The sequence below is a fragment of the Mchenga conophoros genome, linkage group LG23 (genome assembly GCF_057382185.1).
Source record: "Mchenga conophoros isolate Kocher_MC1m ecotype Shallow Benthic linkage group LG23, M_conophoros_male_GT1.1, whole genome shotgun sequence".
Classification (NCBI taxonomy): domain Eukaryota; kingdom Metazoa; phylum Chordata; class Actinopteri; order Cichliformes; family Cichlidae; genus Mchenga; species Mchenga conophoros.
Window position 1 is genome coordinate 27118354 of NC_140547.1, and position 20893 is coordinate 27139246.

At 43.6% G+C, this 20893-nt stretch overlaps 1 protein-coding gene and 1 long non-coding RNA gene across 6 annotated transcripts in view; one reads left to right on the top strand and one right to left on the bottom strand.

Moving 5' to 3' along the window:
• zeb2b (zinc finger E-box binding homeobox 2b) overlaps positions 1-7594 on the bottom strand; it is a 98596-nt gene extending 91002 nt beyond the window's left edge. For all 4 annotated transcript variants that reach the window (XM_085263783.1, XM_085263781.1, XM_085263782.1 and 1 more), the window contains exons 1-2: positions 7453-7594; positions 5904-6044 (exon numbers count right to left, since the gene is read on the bottom strand). In XM_085263783.1, the coding sequence (XP_085119909.1) occupies positions 5904-5976 (73 nt within the window). In that variant the 5' untranslated portion in view covers positions 5977-6044; positions 7453-7594. The remainder of the gene's footprint in view (positions 1-5903; positions 6045-7452) is intronic.
• Positions 7595-7954: 360 nt separating this feature from the next.
• On the top strand, positions 7955-10077 carry LOC146547393 (uncharacterized). 2 transcript variants are annotated; one of them, XR_014890621.1, is made up of 2 exons: positions 7955-8078; positions 9479-10077. It is a non-coding gene; the product is annotated as an uncharacterized LOC146547393 (long non-coding RNA). The 2 variants fall into 2 exon arrangements; XR_014890622.1 differs by having other exon boundaries at positions 7962-8078; positions 8993-10077.
• The last annotated feature ends 10816 nt before the right edge of the window (positions 10078-20893 follow it).

Genomic DNA, 20893 nt, shown 5'->3' on the forward strand with positions numbered 1-20893 from the left:
GAGAAAGACATCTGAGTGCAACTTTTAGAGCGAGGAGGAGGGGGAGGGTGGAGGGGGAGTTGATAGGAGCTGTCAAATTCAGGGATGGTGGTGGTGGAATAAAAAAAAATAATAAGGAAGGAGGGGACAAGCCGGCTGCCACAAACACCTTGAAGTCTGTCACCTTTGCTCCATCTTTACTGCTGCCGCCGCCTTTACACCACCACAAACTGCCAGAGTCCAAGCAAACCGAGCTCGATCCTTACCGGCGGTTCAGGGAACAGATACAGTAAAAAGTTTTTTTTTTTAAAGAGTTGCTTTTCTTTGGTCTGACGTGTCATTGCAAGCGGGTTTAAAAGCATAAAGGCAAGTCAGAGAGGGGCAGAGTTGGCTCACTATTGGCTGATTCATGCCTCGGTGTTAGTCAGGCAACGGATCCCGGCCACCGCTCTCGCTTTCATCGTTCTTGGCAGTTGCTTCGTGTTTGTGTGAGTGTGCATCAGCCCAAATACATTCTGCATGAAAAAAAATATATATATGTGAGTCGAATTTTTTCAAAATTATGGGAATTTTATTTAACTAAACCCAGAAAACAAGAGAGGAGGAGGCGGCGGCAGGGATGGTCACAGCGCTCTCATGCAAAGCATTAACCCCTCCACCCCTGTTTTCTCCAACGCACGGGTTAATATCGTGGCTGCCTGGTAAGGCATTATCCAGAACCTCTCCGAACAAAAGGCCCCTTTTGCAAACAGACTCGTATTCCTCTCTCTCTCTCACCCCCCCCCCCCCCCCCCCATCCACCACCACCACCAACAAGCCCCAGTGTCCAAAGGTGTTTGCTGAAGTAAATCTGCCTAAATCCTGCGCAGCTTGGGCCAGTAGGGAGGGAGGGAAGGTGTACCGATAATCCTTCTTCTTAACCGAAAAGAAAGAGGAAAGAAAAAAAATAAAGAGAGGAAAGTTGTGGGTGAGGAAGGGATGAAAGGAAAACTGAAATCCAGATCACATGATACCCCCGCCTCTCCATCCATCCAACACTTTACAGCTCTGGCAATCCGACGATAACAGATAAATAATTAAAGACTGCGGCTACTATTTTATTTATTTATTTGAATTCACGTGCAAAGTTGCCGAGAAGTTGGTGCCAAACAGAGGAAGAAGAAGCAGAGGGAAAAAAAGCGCATCGTGCAGACACCTGCTCCCGACTCTTATCTCCTTCTTTGTGCACAATCCAATCGGTCGCAGCCAGGATCTTTTTCTTTTTTTTATACCTCTCTCTTCTTCTCCTCCTTCTTCTTAAGTGTGAGTGGCCACGAATAGTGTGGGCATCTCGTAACACTATCTGTCTGTCAGGAGGGGCCCGGGGACCCTTGCAATGGAGTAAGGGAGGCTATAAAAGGCTTGTAACCAGGGGACAACCAACAAACAACCACAAACACCCTAGTTATTTCTCTCCCACCACCCACCCACCTCTAGTTTTCCCCCCTTTCCTCGTCTCCCTTTTTTCTCTCCTCTCTCTCTCTCTCTCTCTCGCCCCCCTTTTCATCTCAGGCCCTTTTTTTTCTTCCTGATGCTGAATGCAAATGTGCGAGCCCTGCTGCTGGCGGCGAAAGGGGCTGAATTGTGATTAAGAGGGAGAAGAAGGAGGAGAAGAAGAAGGAGAAGAAGAAGGAGGAGAAGAGGAGCTCCTTTTCTTTGTTCCCCCCCACCCCTCTCTACTCTCCTCTTCCTCCCTCCCTCCTCCTCCCCCCGGGGGGATGTTTACCAGGAGAGACGCGGCGGATCAGATATGAAAGGCATTCAGGTCAGCATTGATGTGAGCGAAAGTGAAATCGTACCTAAGGCATTCCAAAGACCCGCGGTGTCAGGGGGTCCGGGCTCGCCGTGCCTCTGTGAGTGTGTGTTCTCTGGCCGCCAGGCGGAAAAAATATCTCCACACAAGTAGGCAGGGCGGTCGAGGAGGAAGGAGGAAGAAGAGGAGGAAGGAGTTTTTTTGGTTTTTTTAAGAAAAGAAGTGTAAAAAAAATGCCTTTTTTCCCCTGGGGTGTGTGTGTGTGTGTGTGTGTGTGGGGGGGGGGGGGGTATAATAATAAAAATTAAAAGAAGGTGGAGGAGGGAATTGATGAAAGTTTGCTGTCCTGCGTTTAGGATGAAGGTGAGATGATCATTAGCTTCTACCTCTCCTCCTTTTTTAAAAATATGTGTGTGTGTGTTGGGGGGGGGGGGGGGGGTACAGCCACAAGCCATGCTATTTGCTTTTATCTGCCTTATCAAAGCATGAAAAAAAAGAGGAAGAAGTCGAAGAAAAAAAACGTGCATGTGCTGCAGCAACATTCCTGATTTAATTCCTGGTGGAAAGCACACGCTAAGAGGAGCAGACATCACACCGCATCTCCGAAATAAATCCCAATCACAGGAATTTTATAAGGAATAAAAAGTCCCTCCTTTTCTATTTTCCTTTGAATATATTTTTGTTTATGTTTTTGCTTTTCCTCCCTCCACAGCAATCTCATTCACAGATATATTTAGCTCCGTGCAGGAGGAATATCGGGCCTCTCGATGCCGAAGCAGTGCAGTGACAGGCAGGAGGCTCGGAGGAGTCGTCCCTGCCTGATGTCATCATTTCACTTAAAGAAAATAACGCACAGCTGAACTCTTTCTCTCTGTCCTTTCTTTCTTTCTTCTCCTGCTCTGTCTGCTGGTGCACAACAATCGCCAGCCCGTATGGGAATGGCAGCAGTGAATGGCGTGCCGTGGACACCCCCAGCCCCCCCCCCCTTGTTCGCCACTATTGACGGTATAAACATGTAAATGAAACACATTACCGCTGACAATCAATTGTCCGCGAGCGCCCCGTGAAACCTCCTCCTCCTCACCCCCAACCTCTTCCTTCTCTTTTTGCTTAGTCGCCCTCACCCCCCTAAATTTTTGACTGCAGATGCTCCAAACACAACTTTAAAAAAAACAAGCAGAATAGAAGAAGAATAAAAAGATGGTTTCTTCCTCCATTTTACTCATAAATATGTGACAACATTCGCACAACTGAGGAGAAAGAGTCAGCAATAGATAGAGAGCAGGATTCGGACTGCTTCGGATTATGTAATAGGAGTATTTTGGAGGGCGAAGAATCACCGAAAAAGAAAAAAAGAAAAGGAAAAAAGAAAGCAGGATGGGAAAAGCACCTGCAACATCTGCAACATGTGTGTTTCCTCCTTCCTCCTCTCCTCGTGCAGGGAGTCCAAACTGCAAAAACAGAGTCGAGCTTTTCGTGGTTTCTTTTTTGTTTTTGATGCTGGTTGAGTAATAAGAAAATAAGGACAGGTGTGTGTGTGTGTCCGTGTGTGTGTGTGTGTGTGTGTGTGTGTGTGAGTGTGTGTGTGTGCTGTCACAGCTGGATGTGACAAGCAACACCTGGCGAAGGCCAAACTCTCAAACGCTTCACGCTGCTGAGATCGAGTTTCACAGCAGGAAGAAGAGACCCTCTCTCTCTCTTCTCCCTCTCTCTGCGGTGGTTCTAACAGTCGTGTGAGAATAAAAAAATGTCATTTCTGCGCTTTTTCATAAAAAATATTTTCCTCGGAAATCTGCAAGAGAGGCGGGTTTTTTTTGGGAGAGGGATAAGTGGCGAACTGCGCTGTTAAATACCACATGACGTGAGAGCGAGCGCAGCAACTCCAACCCTGAAGGCCAACAGTCATCTGGAGGAGAATGTCAAAGAGGGGCTCCAAGAAAGCGCTCCACCGAAGAAGAGGAGGAGGAGGAGGAAGGGGTGTGTGTGTGTGTGTTATTTCTATTTTTAAAAAAATAGTAAAAAAAAAACATAACAAAACAGGTGGCACACAAATTAGAATTAGCGCACCGCCGCCTCAGAGACACCAGCTCTAATTCAACGTATATCGCATTTGTGTACATTCATCTGATTTGCCAGTTAGTGCGCCTAACTCGACATCCATCTGCTGGAATATTTAGCATTCCTCCTTCTTCTTCTTCTTCATTTTTAAATCTGTGTTTTGTTTTTAAGTGTGGCAGCCGAGCCGTAAACAAACCGCCATCCCCTCCGAGCGACCCGAGCCCGGGCAGGAAGAGGACAGAGAGGAGAGAGTGGCCAAGCCTCAATAAGCCTCTGAATTCCCAGAGGAGGGGGGTTGGGGGGGGTGGGGGGGGTGAGGGGTTGAGGAGTGAGGAGGAAGAAGGGAATAGTAGGGGGGGGGTGTCATCAGAGAGGGCTTGTTTGACTTTTTTTTTTTAATAAATGTACTTTCTTTTAAAATAAGGAAAGAAGAAGAAGAAGAAGACGGGAATACGCTGCATGCTTTCCCTACAACGGATAAAAATAATCTCCCTGCAGCCGTGCCAGAGCTCCGTCAGGTTTAAGGGTGTGAAAATGATATTTGTGCTCCTATTATTATTATTATTATTTTTATTTCCTTTTTAACCAAAACAGGTGGCCAAGGCTAAAATGCACACACACACACACACACACACCATCACATCTCTTCCGTCCTTGTTATTCCATCTTGCCGCAGATCCAGAACGTGAGAGATCTCCTGCACTGTTGTGAGGCTCTTTAAGCGTGGAACAAAATGCTTGTCTGCCATCGATTGTGCGGGATCAATAAGTGAAATCTGATCTAGATAAATAACCTGTGGGGGCACAGTTTTCTCTCTCTCTCTGTCTTTCCTTTCTTTTAAAATTAAAAACTGCAAATAAAAACCTGCTGAATCACACACACTTACACACACACACACACTCTCTCTCTGAGCCTGTATGGAATAATCAGGAATAACGGGGGCCAGGAAATGTCACTGCAGATTTGCCTCTTGTGGGGAAAAGTGTGGTGCAGTCAAATGGAGGAAGAAAAGCAACAAATCTCCACCTCCAGCGCTCCCCAGTCCAGACCCAATTAATGTCCAGCATTTATCGGACATGTCACCCTATTTATACAAGCCTCTCGTGCTGCCTTCACTTACTGATAGGAAAATAAAGTTGTTGTTGTTGTTGTTGTTTTTTTAATCGTTTAAAAAAAATTCAAAAAAGGAAAAAAGTGAACCAGAGAAGCCAAGTGCCACCTCCTGTGAGATATGTCCCGGAAAAGCAGCGACAGTGAGGCGTTCAAAGACTTCGAAAAATACTAATGAAAAAGAAAGAATATAAAGGCCCATTAGCGTGGATTTATTATAGAAATAGAGGGGGAAAGTGTGTGTGTGTTTTTGTGTGTGGTGGTCACGGAGTGCCAGCGCGTGGATTAAAAACTCAAAGTCACAAGACTGGACTTTTTTTCCTCCACAGCCAGTGACCGCTACACTCAGGCAGACACTCAGTCCTCCCCCATGGCCGATTTTTCTTGTCTTTTCTCTTTTTTTCCCCAAAGAGAAAGCAGCCGGCAACCGCCAAACTTTCCAACATCCACAAGTTTATTCTCACTATTTAACATTTTTGGACTTTTCTTTTGTTTTGTTTTTTTCAACACAAGCCTCCTGACAATCTTCACCCCCTCCACCCTCCCCCTCGCTTCACCACAATTAAAAGCCGCTATTATTTCAAATTATAAATAACTAAAAAAAATAAAATAAAATAAAAAAAGGACAGAGAAACTGAATCCTAGGACGCATTTACGCACACTTTCTCTCCCGGGGTAACGCTCTCTTTACATCCACGCGTAAAAACTAAATAAAGTAAATAGTCATAATAATTTATTTTTTAAGCCCGAATGAACGCGGACTCTCTCTCTCTCTCTCTCTCTCTCTCACACACACACACACACCCCTGAACCGCAGCGAGAAGCCTTGAAAGCGGGCTTACATCCAAAGATACCACCACCTCTACACTACACACACACACACACACACACACACAACCACCACCATCACTAACACCACAACAACAGCAGCAGCAGCTTTGCGTCCCGTCATCTTTTCTCTTACCGTTTTTCCGTCTCGGGTTGGCTTGTTTTCGCCTCTTACACCTGGGGCCATCCGCCATGATCTCCTGCTTCATTGATAAGTGTGTGTGTGGGATCAGATGGCAGCTCGCATGGACTCGATTCCTTGATTTCAGCTTGAGATCTGAAAACACACACAGACACACACACCAGCACCAACAATGTGAGTTGGGGTGAAGGGAAGGAGGAGGTAGTGGTGGTGGTGGTGAAGTAGTAGAAGGAGGAGGAGGAGGGGTGTGAGAGTGATCCACATCCACTTGCGCCCCGGACGAGAAGCTGAAAATGCGTGTTGGATCGGAGGGACAGATCGTTTCAAAGAGAGAGAGGAGGAAAGAAAAAATGGGAGAAATAGGGGAAAGGAAGGAGAGGAGAGGAGCGGTGAGGTGGAGGGTGGGGGGGAGATCCGTGTCCGTCTAATTTAGATTTTCAGCTGATCGGCTCAGAGATCAGGGCTGAGGACGAGAAGCGGAATTCTTCTTATTTAAAATCAGGAAAGTTTCACAGCCCGCTCTCTACCTCCTCCTCTCCGTTGTAAGCAAAATATTTTAAAAAAAATCCACTTCTTTTAATTAAACTTCAAAACAATCATTTTCTAGTTTTTTGCGCTTTTTTAGGGAGAACAAACTCACATTTCAGTCACTCTGTTCTTTTAAAAACGGAGGGCTTTCCCTGGGATTTAAAAGTCACGCAACACCCGATAAACACTTGAGCAAAAATTGCTCTTTCAGGTTTAATAAAGTGAATCCAAACTCTGCTAATAAATAACAGATGGACGGGGGGGGGGGGGGGGGGAGAGATAATTGTTCAAATGTGCCAAAAGAAGAAGAAGAAGAAAGAGGAGAGAGGAAAGAAAGCTTTAAGGCACAAATGGCGCATAAACATAAAAGTAGAAGAAGCGATTAGAGCCAAATTGCGCGTTTCGCCTGCGAATCTATCAGCGCAAATCGCCGTTACTGGGAAAAGTGGGTATTGGAGTGGAGAGCTGAGTGAGCGAGCGAGTGGGAGAAATGGTTCAAATAAGATCCAGAACGAGAGGAAATAAATAAATGAATAAAAAAAACAAAGACACCCGTACGGAATCGCCTTTTTTTTCTCCGGGTCTCCGGGGCTGTGCGGCGACAGACGCCCGACAAAAAGCAGCTTCTCCCCGACTGTCACAACCCCGCAGGACGCCTCTACAGGACACCGCGGAGGGAGACGGCGAGCAGAGCGCAGGGAGGCGTGTGTCTGCGTGTGTGTGTGGGAAAAATGTAAAAAGCGGAGGATTTTTTTTCCTTTAAAGAAAATAAAATAAATAAATTTTTTAAACCCAAGCGCACCTTTCTCCACCTGCGCAGGTAAGTCGAAGTTTCGGAGCTCCCAAACTCTGGCGCGAGCGCGTGGAAGTTGTAATATCCGACACAATTTGTCCGCGAGACAGCGAGCGACAGCGCGAGAGCGACAGAGAGAGAGAGAAAGAGAGAGAGCGCGAGAGAGGAGGAATATAAAAGAAAAAAAGAGTGGAAATGATAGAAAAGTAAGGATGCACATACCTGCTCGGCTCTGTTTTTTCTCTTTTGGGTTTTTCTTTTTGTTGTTTTGTTCTTTTTTTTTTTTTGCTTTTTTTTTTTAAAGGAGGGTCCAGAGGCTTCTTTTTGCGGGGAAGAGGAGCTGCGAGGACGGGCTGATAGCGGGAGCTTGGCGGCGGTGAGCGGGTCCTGTTCCACCGGTGTTGATAAAGCCTTAGAAATAAAAGCCTTAGAAATAGTTGGGAGGAGGGAGGGACCGCTATTCCTGCTAGGGCAGGTTTACAACTGATGTCTTACACCCACTCCAGGAAACAAACCTGGGTAGGGACTGACGTGTTACGCCTCTTCTAATGACATTTTTTTTTCCCTTTCCACCTCCTTTTCTTTGCCGTGCAAACACACAGAGAGAGGAGAAGCCCCCTGAAACGCACGCCACCTATCTTCACGGGAGGGGATAATTGAGGAGAGCCAAACGTGAGCATCTTTCTGGGCTCAAGTTCCCCCCTCTCTCTCTCTCTCTCTCTCTCTACCCTCCCTCCCTCTCTCTCTTCTTCTTCGTCTTCTTTTTTTCCCTTTTTTCTTCTTCTTATTTTTTTGGAGCGTGAAACCAACTATGTCGGGCTTCGACACGGAGTAAGAACCAGGCGACAGTGAGTGTACTTCTTTTTTTAACCCCTGTCTTCTGAGTGTTTGTGTTGCAGAGAGAAGATAGGTGGAGGAGGTGAGGTGGTGGTGGTTGGGGGAGGGGGGGCAAAAGGAAAAAAAACTCATAAGGATGATTCATTTTTATATGTGTTCGCTCGTGGAAATGTGTGCCTGTTGTTAGGAGTAATGTGGTTTAAGTCGCAGAAACAGGAGAGGGATGCTGGAGCTGGGGGGGGGGGGGCAGTTACATGTGTTCTGTATTTAATTATTATTATTATTATTATTTTGTAATTGGCTGCAAAAGATGTTCGGTTTTTATTTACGCTGTAAATATGTAAATTTGGTGAAAACGCAGCTTTTCCTCAATTTTATTAGTTTTTGGGTTCTGAAAAAATGTTTTCGTTTTTTAGTTAAAAATGTTAGAAATGATCATTTTCTTGTTTTCGGCTCGTCTTAATTCTTTTATTTTTTTTCCCCCTCATATTTATTTTTTGATCCTTTTGGAACAAGTTTTATTCTTTTTTTTGCGGTTCGTTTCTGGAGGTGTGTTTAAATCAATGCACCTGCGCGCAAACTCGGCGCATTATCCAACTTAAAAAACTGAAAATAAAACACGAAAAAAAATAGTCCCATGTTTGCCGGTTTGCAGGAGTCCTCGCCGTTTGTTCCCCCGATGCTTGCCGCGCAGCCTCGGCGCGTGTGTGAAGGCAGGGGGGGAAATCAATACATTTTTTTCTGTTTGTTTGTTTTTATTTAAAAAAAAAATAAAAAAAAGACCCCAACTGGAATAAAGTGAGTGTGATGTCACACCGCCACAGCCGCACGAGCCCGCGCAGGAATATCAGAGGAATATTCCGGGATGGTTCGAGTGATTTTTCCCTCTCTGTCTGTGTGTGTGTTTCTGGACGCCACTTAACAGGATGAATCCCGCATTTATTACAGAAGTCAACCATCTCTGCACCACTCACAGAGAGAGAGAGAGAGAGAGGGAGAGAGGGAGGAAGCTCCACCTTTGCAGTGCTCTGATTGGTTATGTAAATAAAGCATTATTTTGCGTCCTGTCCTCCCTGCAGTTCGCCACTGTATGGCTAATTAAATCATCAATCAAGGGGCTGAACTGGATGATTTACCCCCACCTCACCTCAACCTCCCCATCACCTCCACCACCTCCACCCCTATGCCCCCCCCCCAACACTCACACCAAAAAAACAAAACAAAAACATCAGAGGTTGCAAAAGAAACTTTTGCATAGAAACCCCTCCTCTGTGTTATTGTTATTATTATTATTGTTGTTGTTGTCTGCAAGGAGAGGAAGTGTCCTCTCTCTCTCATTATTTTTGTTTTTCTGTATTTTTTTAATCACTTCCATCGTTTCTTCTCGTCTCCTTCCTTAAACCCTGATGAGGATGATGTCGTAGGAGGAAGACAAGGAACCTGAGCATGACGAGGACCAGCGAAGCTGCTTCGCCCCCCGTTGCTGTTGCTGCTCGGGGTCCAGAGTGGTTCTGGTTCCGGGTGAATTGTTGTCACGTGTAATTTGCTACCACGGTGTAAACCAAGCAGTCACGCCATAATCCCCCCACCCCACCCCCTTTTTCCTCCTCTTTCACTCTCTCTCTTACACACACACACACACACTTGAACCGCAGCTCCAGCTCTGCCCCCACTGAGTGGCACCTCTCCCACACCCCCACCCCTCCATCGTCCGTGGGGCCACCACATATTCACCGTGAAAACGGATTACAGTCGGTGTGTGACCTATAGGGGGACCTTGTGCTTAATGAATATATTGGTTTCAATGAAGGGAGGGGAGGGGAAGGGGGGGGGGGGGTACCCGAAACAACACATGCATGATTCATCATTTTGTGTGTGTGCGCATTACCTGCAGAATAAAAAGTGTGAGATAACTGTGCAGGTTTGAAGTGAAAATGATCAAAACGTGTGTTTTTTTATGGCTTTTTTTCTTTTCTGGAAATAAAAACAAGAACATTTCGCAGCACATTACCCGCTGTTGCTTTTTCTTTTGGCTTTCTTTCTTTCTTTTTTCTGTTGTTCCTCCTTCCTGAAGTTGAATTGTTGCCCCAGAAAAATCAATAAGTGGGAAATTCACTTGGGTTTTAATGGTTTTTAATGTCCGACGCCTAAATTGGAGCTCTGCAGTTCTGCAGCTGCCCGCCTCAGGCGTGACTGCTGATTACCGAGATTATAATCCTAATTTTCTCTCCCAGCCTCAGTGTGTGTGTGTGTGGGAGAGAGAGAGAAGGCCCACTTTTAGTTTTTTTCGACGGTGTAAACACACAAAGACAGCAGTGCAGAGGCTTCTGCAGGAACGTCTCGCAGTATTTGGAGGATCTGTCGGTCTAATTACGGCTTCTGTTTGTGCGACTGCTGAGCAGTCGGGTTACGCTCGCTGTCAGCTGCTGTTACAAAAAAAAGAGAGAGAGAAAAAAACCCTCCGTGTTAATAATAACAAACGTCACTCATAGGATGCAATTTTGAGATCACAGGCGGCGAACGGGGGAGGTCAGAGGTCAAAGCAGCTGACTTTTAGTGGGTTTTCTGCAGATCGTTTTTGCCCACAGCGACTGAGTCCTCAGAAGATTTCACGTAAACGACCACAAATCAAACCTACAAAAGGCGGCGTATTTACCGCTAATGGGGCAGGAGAAAAAAATCAGCAATAAGAAGCCGAATCAGAGGCAGAGATGCGTGCTGTGCTTCAAGCAAAAAAATTCAAAATAAATAAAATAATAATAAGAAAAAGCACTTTGCTGGAATTAAAGAAGAATCTGTGATAGACGCTATTCGTTGTTACTTTCACCCGATGCTGCGAACTTCCTGCTCTAGAAGAAGCGTGCAGGGAGTCCGTCTGTAACAAGCTGACCTGTTAGACACGTTCGTGCACTTGCGGCTTAACTTCTGTCCGTGCAGGTATCCTTTGAGAAGTGATCCTCTTACAGCTTACTTTTAAACCCCACCCTTATTCTCAAAAGCTTTTACAAACATGGAATCTTTTTCTCTTTTTTTGCCTTGTGAAAATTTAATCTGCAATCTCTCTGAAAGAAAACAGAGACTACACACACACACACACACACACACACACACACACACACACACACACACACACATATGTGCTAATATTTACTTCTCCTCTGGCTTCCAATTGTTCAATCAATCAAGGTTTTGTTTTAGGTTTGTAAAAATTTGCATGTGATTTTGTCCTTTGAAAATATTAATTTGCATACCTCTGTCAGTGTAAATGTGTTTGTACTTATATTAATTTCTACTCGGTGCTCACACACCCCACACACACGATGAGGGATCTGTCAGCAGCAGTCTGAGGTTCAGTATTTTTGCCCGGGGACGCTCCGACCTCTCGATTAGAAGACGGCTAGATCTTCATCCTGGAAGCTTCCTGATTTCGTGTCGGGTGGTGTTCTCCAGTCTCTCAGTGTAACGGTGTGCACTCACGCTAAACGGACAAGGAGGAAGCAAAAAATAAAGTCTTAATGTGCCTAATATAATAAAAATATAATATTATAATCTGCACTAACTGAATAAAATACAAACCCTAACCCTCACAAAAAAGTTGATTTTTGGGGGGAGTGGGCTTTTGAAAATTATTCTTCTCAGTCTTTGCAATCAGGGAACTAAAACAAATTATTATTTATATTATTTTTACATTTACACCCCCTAAAAAAAAAATCAGATGCCATTTGTCTCAGACATGGTTGGGATTAGGGTCACACACTGAGGATTACAGGTGTGCTACAACCCACTCCATCCCCGCTTTTGCCTGCAAATTGCACCCTTCGCTCTGGTGTAAATCACATCAATTAATCTGGAATAGTGTAAATAACTAAGAAAAAACCCTCCAGGATCTACGTCGACCTGTTTCCAACCTTAAATGACCAAACAACTCCCGTCTCCTCCCTGATTGGTGTGGTCGCTTGTGTTACAGCCGTGCCCGCTCTCCCCTCTCCGTGGCCGACATCACTGGCCATCTGACACCGCCGGTGTGTGCGTGTGGTTATTAACAAGGCCCACAATGTGCTAGGGATATATTTGCAGGGATCAACGTGTCTGTGTGCGTCTCTGGTTTTTGCTGCACGCTGAAATAAGGCAAGAAGGGAGCGAGAGAGAAGGATGCCATTGCAGAACACGCCTCGGGACTGTTGCATGTACATGCTGTGCATTCAACAACTCAGCCGCCAGGCGTCCCTGATTATTGGCCTAATTTAGTACTGTGAGCGTCACGTGACGCAGCGGTGATGAATCTATGCCCAGTCCGGCAGCAGCAGCATCATCAGTAGCAGAAGCAGCTCAACCAAACCTGTTACAATATGAGGGGAATACTCATTGTGGTCGTTTGTGCGTGCTGTTCTCTTATGGTTTAATTTCAGGGAGAAATAAAAGAGTGTTGCATGACAGTGATGCATTCGGGTGTGTCTGTTATCTAAAACTGACCTGTGCCGCTCAGATCTGCACCGCGAGAGCTGTAGAATCAGCCTCGTGGAGGATGACGGTGAGGGGGTGATACGCCTCATTTTGGGTCGCCGAGAGGAGTTTCACTGCTGATGACACATCAAAGAGAGAGGAAGAGAGAGGAAAGGTTTTATGTGACTACAGATCAGGTTAAAGATGCCAGACAGCAGACACATTCGGGCCAAAGCTGAGCTCGTTTTGGCACCGACGCCTCAGTCGGGGAATTGCAAGTGTCACGACACACCGATATCCATCCATTAAGGAGTGGAGCTGATGCCGAGAAAACGCTGTCAGTCGACGCCAATGCCCAGATTTGGGCGAAACTTTCAACGCTATCTGCAGTTACGCACAACTGACACGATGGAGGTCAAAGGTCAAGACGGAGGACGATCCCGACGCTGATGCATTTGGCTTGAAGCTGCTGAAACTGCTGTTTCGTGCCCACAGTTAATAGTTTAATTATTGCCAAAAACAAATCTGACACTTTTCCAAGCAAAACAATGATTCAGCGTTTCCCTCTCAGTTTGGTTCATGACATCAAAGCAGAAAATAGCCTTACAAAGAATTCTGTCCGACATGGGAAGCCGAAACTCCCCAGGGAGAAATGAGAGATTCAGATGAAATTCAGGGTAATCGCGAAGTAGCATTAGTACAAATGTCCCAGTAACATAACTACTGTTCAGTTCTGTACAGAAAATCCCCCACTCCTATAAAAACTGCTATTTTGAATATGAGTGACAATACACATAACTAAAAAATCATAGACGGTATATAAAGAATGGCAACTGTAACGTTTCTCATTGGTTTACAGACTATTTAGTTTTTTCTCTATCACCATATTGGTTTGCAAACACATCACACACATTTGCAACTTTTGACCTAAAACAATCTTTTTTTAATTTATTTTTTTAAACCATACTTTATCAAAATTATTATCATGTTGTAGTAAATTAGACTAGAAAGTAGCAAATTACCCTAAAAACTAATTAGGAAAGTAAGTAAGTGAGAAGTAAGCCTGTTTTTTTCAGGCTTCTCTACAACTAGAGGAGTCACCCTCCTGCTTTTTGCACATTTGTGCACTGGTTTCACTCTTCAAACGAAGAGGTGATAGCCACCCTCTTTATACCGGCTATGCAAAAAATCTGAATTTTAAAACATGCCATAAAACAGTTGTCTAACTACACAGAATCATTGTACATTTGATAAACATGGTTTCCATCATAATCCTACCTAATCCGTAAGTGCTGTTAGGGTCGGCTTTCCTTGTTAATGATTGCGAGGCCATAGCTACACCTGGCTTTGCCACGAATTCTTCGCGAATTCTTCGCCAATAAGATACATTTGAAGCACTGATCAATGATCGATGAATGATAGTACAGTGAGCCAGGCTGCTGATCAATCTAGAACTCGGGTAAACCAGAGGGTAGGGTTAGGACTAACCCTAACCCTACTTTCTAACCATGTGTGAGAATATGTGCTTTATGTATAATATGTGCAACTACATACCAGGGCCTCTTTGCAACCCCTGGGGTGGCTGTAGCTCAGGTGATTGTGCAGGTCATCCTCTAATTGGATGTCAAATGTCAGCTGCATCCACCCACCAGTCCATTTACCATTTATTTCTGGTCACTAGGGAAAACCGTCCATTCCTCAACTAGTTGGCAAGCAGTTCCTGGGAGTCGAATCAGTTGCAAGGAGGATGTCACGTGACTGCTTTGATGACAGCAGATTTTTTCTGTTGAACATTGTTTGCATAGAAAACACCAACTTCTTGGCAACTAGGCACTGAGTGGTGTGAATCATGAAAAAGAGCGACTCAAAGAATATATGTGTGTGTGTGTGACAATTACATTTAAATACCAATTTGATCAATCACAAACTGACAGCACGCTGACTCCATCGTATTTTACGACTGAGTTGATGTACCAGGGTTGCTCTGAGGACGTCAACTGACCACAAGTCATTGCAGGACTTGTCAGGATCACAAGTTCATTGCACTCGGCCGCCATAATTGTGGTCGTGCCGCTGCCTGTGTGATTGTAGCATTAAGCAGCATTTGTTCTTAAAACCCACCCTCCTTTATGAGCATGGAGACTTTAAGGGGCACTTGCAGAGTTTCAATCAACAACTGCTCAATGTTCAGTTGTGATATAACCACAAAGTCTGACAGTAATATACACCAGCTCCACCTCATGTGATGGGTGGTGTCGCTTTGCTCATGTGTCAAGGGCATATGACATCTCTTAGACATTAAGTAAGAGGGGATTTTTTTTATTATCTTTGGGCGATCATCACAATGATTCAGATTTGCCCACAGGGTGGAAATCTAGGTGTCGAGTTAAACTGCTAGAAACTTCAAATCTGCTCCACTCCTGTTTTATGGCGATATGGAGAAAGACAGAGGTTAGACAAAGTTATGAGGATGGACAGAGTTTGAACAACATGCCTGCAGTGGAGGGAGCTGGTGTAAATACAATTATAACCACTTCATGTAGAAAATCAAACAAAGCTGGTTTGACCAGAAAGTGGGTCTAGAAAAAAAAGAGGAGGGACATTTTTGAAAATGCACTTCTACAATTCAAAACAGCTGTCAAGTGGCTGCAGCTCAGCCCCTCGAGTGTTAAAGCCTCAGCATACAGTTTGTGCTTTAGCCCCGAAAGCGAGCTTCGCCTCTTTTCAATTAAAATAACGGTTGTTGTTGGCGTTCAGAGGGTTTGAATGCACGACAGAAGTATCCCAGATCACATCTCCTTTTCTGGCTCCTCTCTGCACTCGTTTGTGGCTCTTCCAGCTCTGCAACATCAAACTGGAAATCTCTCGACGGGGTTTGGCTCTGTGATAGCCACCGCAAGAGCCCCGGCACCACAACAACTCCAGAGATTGACGGACAATTAAAGAGCGAGAGGCGAAGGCTGGAGCGTGTGATCTGCGAGGACTCTTCAAACATGCAAAATGAATTTAGTTTACATTGGCCGTGAGGAAGAAAAAGGGCGAGAGGAGGAAAAACTGCTCTTTTTCTGAGCATTTCTGATCTCTCTCAGTTGGACAAGAAAGCTCGCAGAGAGAACAAGATCGCTGCATAGCTGATTGGTGCAGAAACAAATGCTCGCACTAAAAAAAGGTATTGATTTTTCATGCTGTTCTTGTTAGCTGAAAACCCGAGCAGAGTCTTCTACAAATGACCACGACTGAGCCACTTTAAAAAAAAGAAAGACAAACACATCCTGTGCCCTTTTCTCCTGTGGACAGTCTTCAAAAAAGAGGGGAAAAAAGCAACCGTGTGGGAAAGAAAACTGAATGAAAACTTTTATTTTAGCCAGACACACGTTGACATCTTTTGTCATATTCACGTGACACAAAGGTTAACCAGCAACAGAGTAAAGAAACCCCAGCAGATCGGGACTATTTAATTTTTGTTAAACTGTAATTTAGGAAAGTCAAACGTGAGCTTTTTAAATATGTCATATTCAGTGTACAAGTACATAACTGTATGTATGTATGTATTATTTTCTTGGACGTAACTGACATTTAGAGTAGATGTATAGTACTATGCAAAAGTCTTGAGCCAACCCCTCATTGTCATTTTTTTAATGTGGTCTTGAGCAATAGTTCTCCAGGCTTCCTCGAGGTATTTCAAAGTTTTTCTTTGGATCAGTTCTTGTATTCACCATTTTCAGAGGAATTCTAGTTTGTTAAGCAGTGACCTATGAATTATTTGACATTTTGTTAGTTAGTCATTTTTCAGTTAAATCTATGAAAAATGTCAAAGATAACACAGTTTGACAAATTTAAAATACAATTTTTGTGATTACCAAAGAGCTATTGGCTGAAAACTTGTCATATAAAACTTCTCATGGTGTGCAGTGTGTCCTTAAAAAATTGAGGAAACTGGAAATGTGGAAGACAAAAGAAGAAAAAAAAACTACAGTAACTACTATCTACTAAAACTACTATTTACAGCAGGTGAACTGTATCTGAAAGTCACGACCTTAAGAAACAGGAACAAATCCAGCAAAGGCCTGACACAGGACCTAAGAGATCCATCTGAACCCTCAACTGATTCATCTGTTGTTCACTGAAGCCTCATCAGAAATGGTCTCTGTGGAAGGATGGTTGTCAAGAAGCCATTCTTGACACGGAGAAAAGGCTGAGGTATGCCAAATTACAAGACTGCAGATTGCACTAAACTGAAAATCAATGGAAGTAGGTTTGATGGAGTGATGAATCCAAATTTGACATTTTGGGGTTCAAATCATCATCAGTATGTACAAAGATCAGCAGGAAGGAACAACAGTGTGTGGCTACAGCCATCTGTAAAATGCAATGGAGGCTCTGTCATGGTTTGAGCTACATTTGGGTCTGTGGTGTTGGCGATCTTGTCAAAATTAATTAATTATGAACACAGAAAGTACCATCAGGTTTGATTCGCTATGCAATACAATCTGGTCAATCCTGTCAACAGCATTATTTTTTATCATGTCAATGATCACAAACACACTGCCAATGCAGTAAAATCATACCTGGATAGAAAAACACACAGTGGAGCACTATCAGTCATGGATTGGCCTCCCCAGAGCCTGGACCTCAACATTATTGAAGCAGTGTTGGGTCATCTTGAACAGAGAACAGAACAAAAGGCAGAAACATCCAAAGAAGAGCTTTGAATGTCCTTCAAGAAGCCTGGAGAACTATTCCTGAAGATGACTTAAAGAAATGACAAGAAAGCTGCCTAAGAGAGTTCAGACTGTGCTGAAGAATAAAGGTGGTCACAACAAATATTGAATTTCAAGCTTGTTAGAATTGTACAAACTCTGGATTTTGCCTTATATGCTGCATTTACACGTATATTTGCACATGTCAATAAACCAGCCCATCTGTTTTCCATTATCCTAGCAAAATGTAAAGAAAGGAGGGGTGGCTTAAGATAATTACACCGCAGTGTAGCATTAGAAAACAGATTGATTTCAATAGAGAACAGCTATGTTGAGGCAGACCTTAAAGGAGATACAGAAAAGGGAGTGATAACTACATAGAAAGAATATAGAGAGATATGGAGAATATAAATACAGAGAATAGACACATAGAGATAATGATATAGAAAGAAGAGATGGAAAAATAAAGAATAGACAGAAAGATGCAGATCACAGAGAAAATAGAAATATGGAGATCTAAGGAATATAGATATAGAGAACAGAGATATAGAGAAATCAGTTATTTCTTGTAAAAACCATTATCAGAAACGCTCTGAGCATTTTTGAACAAGCACAAAGAGACAGTATTTAAAGTGTAGCGTCTGTCTGCTGCCACCAAAACAAATCCTGCACGTTTACTGCACTTCGCAAATAAAATGGTTTTGATTGGGATTCTGATAGATCCCTCAAGAAAACTTTTCACTCCGAGATGAAGGGGGAGAAAAAGAGAGACGACTTATCGCTCACCGAAATGAATAATTGACGGCGTCTCCGATGAATAATTAATCAAACATTTGAATAATTGTTGTAGCTCTAATTTCGACAGACATTTGCATATCGGTGTGCTCTTAATATCTGCCTCCGTATATGAGTTTACATCCTCTCAGGATGCACGGATAGAATTAAAAGATCTAACTTACATCTGCAGAAACCTTGTCCGGCTCTCGGCGAGTTCTCACTCAGAGAGGAAAGAAGCACTGCTCAGAGAGGAAAAGTTTCTAAACATATGGATAAAGGCGAAAAATAAGACCTGCAATCCCACGTAATATTGCAACACCTAGGAATGCAAATACATGCAACTGCAGCTAAAAATTTTCCTTAGTATCATTTCTTTTTCAAGAATAGGTAAAGTATATGTGGACTGATTAAAAAGGCTGAAATGATTAGCTGTATTAAAAGTTTGTTGGGTATGAAGTGGATGAGTCTTGGGTGGAATAATATCAGCCTTTAAAGCTTTTCCCCTGTCTGCTTGTTAGCAAGATATCTTAAAAAGTAAACACATTTGGCTGAAATCAAACCAATCAATTTTGAACCAAACACTGGGTGGGTTTTGGTGGCAAACATTTTTAGCAATAAATTAGATGCTCTGTTTTGTTATTTTCAATGGTCTATGGGGCATTTACTCGCTTTTAGAGCAACATTCACTTTTTATTCTCTTTAAAGTCTTACTTTTAGGTGCTATAACATTTTAGCTTCCATTAAATAGGCCAAGTTGACAGATTATAAATACATAGACACGAGTTCTTTTTAACCAGTTTGCTCTGTCACTAACTGTTTGGAGGGCCGTTGTACTCTCTTCAGATTGGCACAGTAGCTAACCATCCTCTCAACCAGGGTTGGATGCTGGCCACTTTTTAAGAACTGGTGTTGCCTCCAGGAATGGAAATTTGTGATTTAGCCAACTCACGGAAAAAGAAAAAGACTCAGAGGGAAAGAGACTCAGGCCCTCTATATTCCCCAAACGGTTGCTAGGGGAAACTTATTAAAATGAGGTAGATTGCACTGGACCAAAAACCTCCTGTGGATTGCTTTAGACATTGGCAGTCTGACACAGGCTACGTCCACACTAGCCCGAATAGATTTGAAAACGGCTTTTTCAAATCTATGTTTTCAGTCGTTTTTACAGAGTTGTGCGTCCACATTGAAACGGCCAAAAAACGCTTACGTTCCAGTACTGCGCATACGTGAAACGCAAGAAGATTCGACCTGCCTCTTTGAAACGTCGCGCCAAAAGGTCGAGGAAAAGCACAGAGTTTTTTTTAAATGGACTAACAATGAGGTGGAGTTGTTGCTGCGAGTAACACAAAAGTACAAAGTAGCAAAAGCGAGTGAGAGTTAAAGAATTTGAAGAAAAGCTATCTGGAGCATGTACCGACTGATATTAATCTTTAATAGGGCAGTCAAAATTGAGAGCAAACAAAACAACTGCTGTATAATGCCCTCCGCTATTCTTAGGCTATGTCCACACGTACACGGGTATTTTTGAAAACAGAGATTTTCCGTTTTCGTTTTAAAAAATAATCCCGTCCACACGTAAACGCAGAAATAAAAGAAAACGCTGCTAGGAACATGCCAAAGCAACAGGTGGCGATATATTCCTAACCGTGCAGAAATGTTGGCCAATCAGAAGTCTAGAAGCCTCGGTGGGAAAAAGTAAACAAAGTTGGAGCATAGAAGCAGAACTGAGTCGTATGTGTGGAGGGACAGAAACTGTGTGTGTATATGTAAGCATTTAAACACTGCAGAGAGTACAATTAACAGTAACAGTATTGTAAAAAGTCATTTCACCGAAACAATAATGTGGCGCACAGTGTGACGTCAAAAAAGGCGCGCACCTTTGGACGCTGCATTTTCTCCGTTTTTCTCGTTCAAACGTAAATGCAAAAACTGAGTTTTCGAAAAATATCCACCCTGGCAGGCGTTTTTAAAAATCTCCGTTTTCAGTGACCAAAAACGCCGTTTACATGTGGACGAAAGGTGCAAACGCATAGAAAAATTTGCGTTTTCAAAAATATCCGGGTATGTGTGGACGTAGCCTTAGTTTAATAGGTCACATGACTGCATCATATGACTAACATGCATCATCGTTTTAGAAAGTCTGCGTTTTTGCTGTCCACACTGCAACACGAAAGCACAGTTACCAAATGTATGCGCTTTTGAGAGCGTTTTCAAAACGCGTTTTCCATCAGCGAAAACGCCGTCTCAGTGTGGACGGAAACGCATTAGCGTGGACGTAGCCACAGTCACCTGTTGTTTGCATAGAAGACGCAAGGGAGTCACAAACTGCTCGCCAAAGTGGTGGTGAAACTGCAACGTGTGATACAAACCAGAAATGGACACCATTTGACTAACACTGATAATCTCTTCATTATGGCACCTGTTGGTGGGTGGGATATATTAGAGAGCAAGCGATGGAAGAATGTGGCCTGGTCTGATGTTACCTTATCACGTACTACCTACCTAATCATCGCTGCAGACCATGTACACCATTTCATGGAAAATGTATTCCCTGATGGCTGTAGCCTCTTTCAGGAGGATAATGTTCTGCCACAAAGCAAACGTGGTTTAGAAACGGTTTGAGTAGCACAACACCAAGTTTGGGTGTTGACTTGGACTCCAAATACCTTGTGACAGATACCCAGGCACACCTTCAGCGGTCTAGTAGGGTCCATGTCTCGAAGGTGCAGAGCTGTTTTAGGAGCAAAAGGTGGACCGACACAATATTAGGCAGGTCGTCATGATATTATGCCTGATTGGTGTAAGTAAAACTTGGTGGTGAGGCGCAATTTTTCTTTGAAGGCAATCAGTTTGCATTGCACTTTTTCTAGTTTCACGGTGAGTGAGTCTGGTGCGTTGGATGGTTG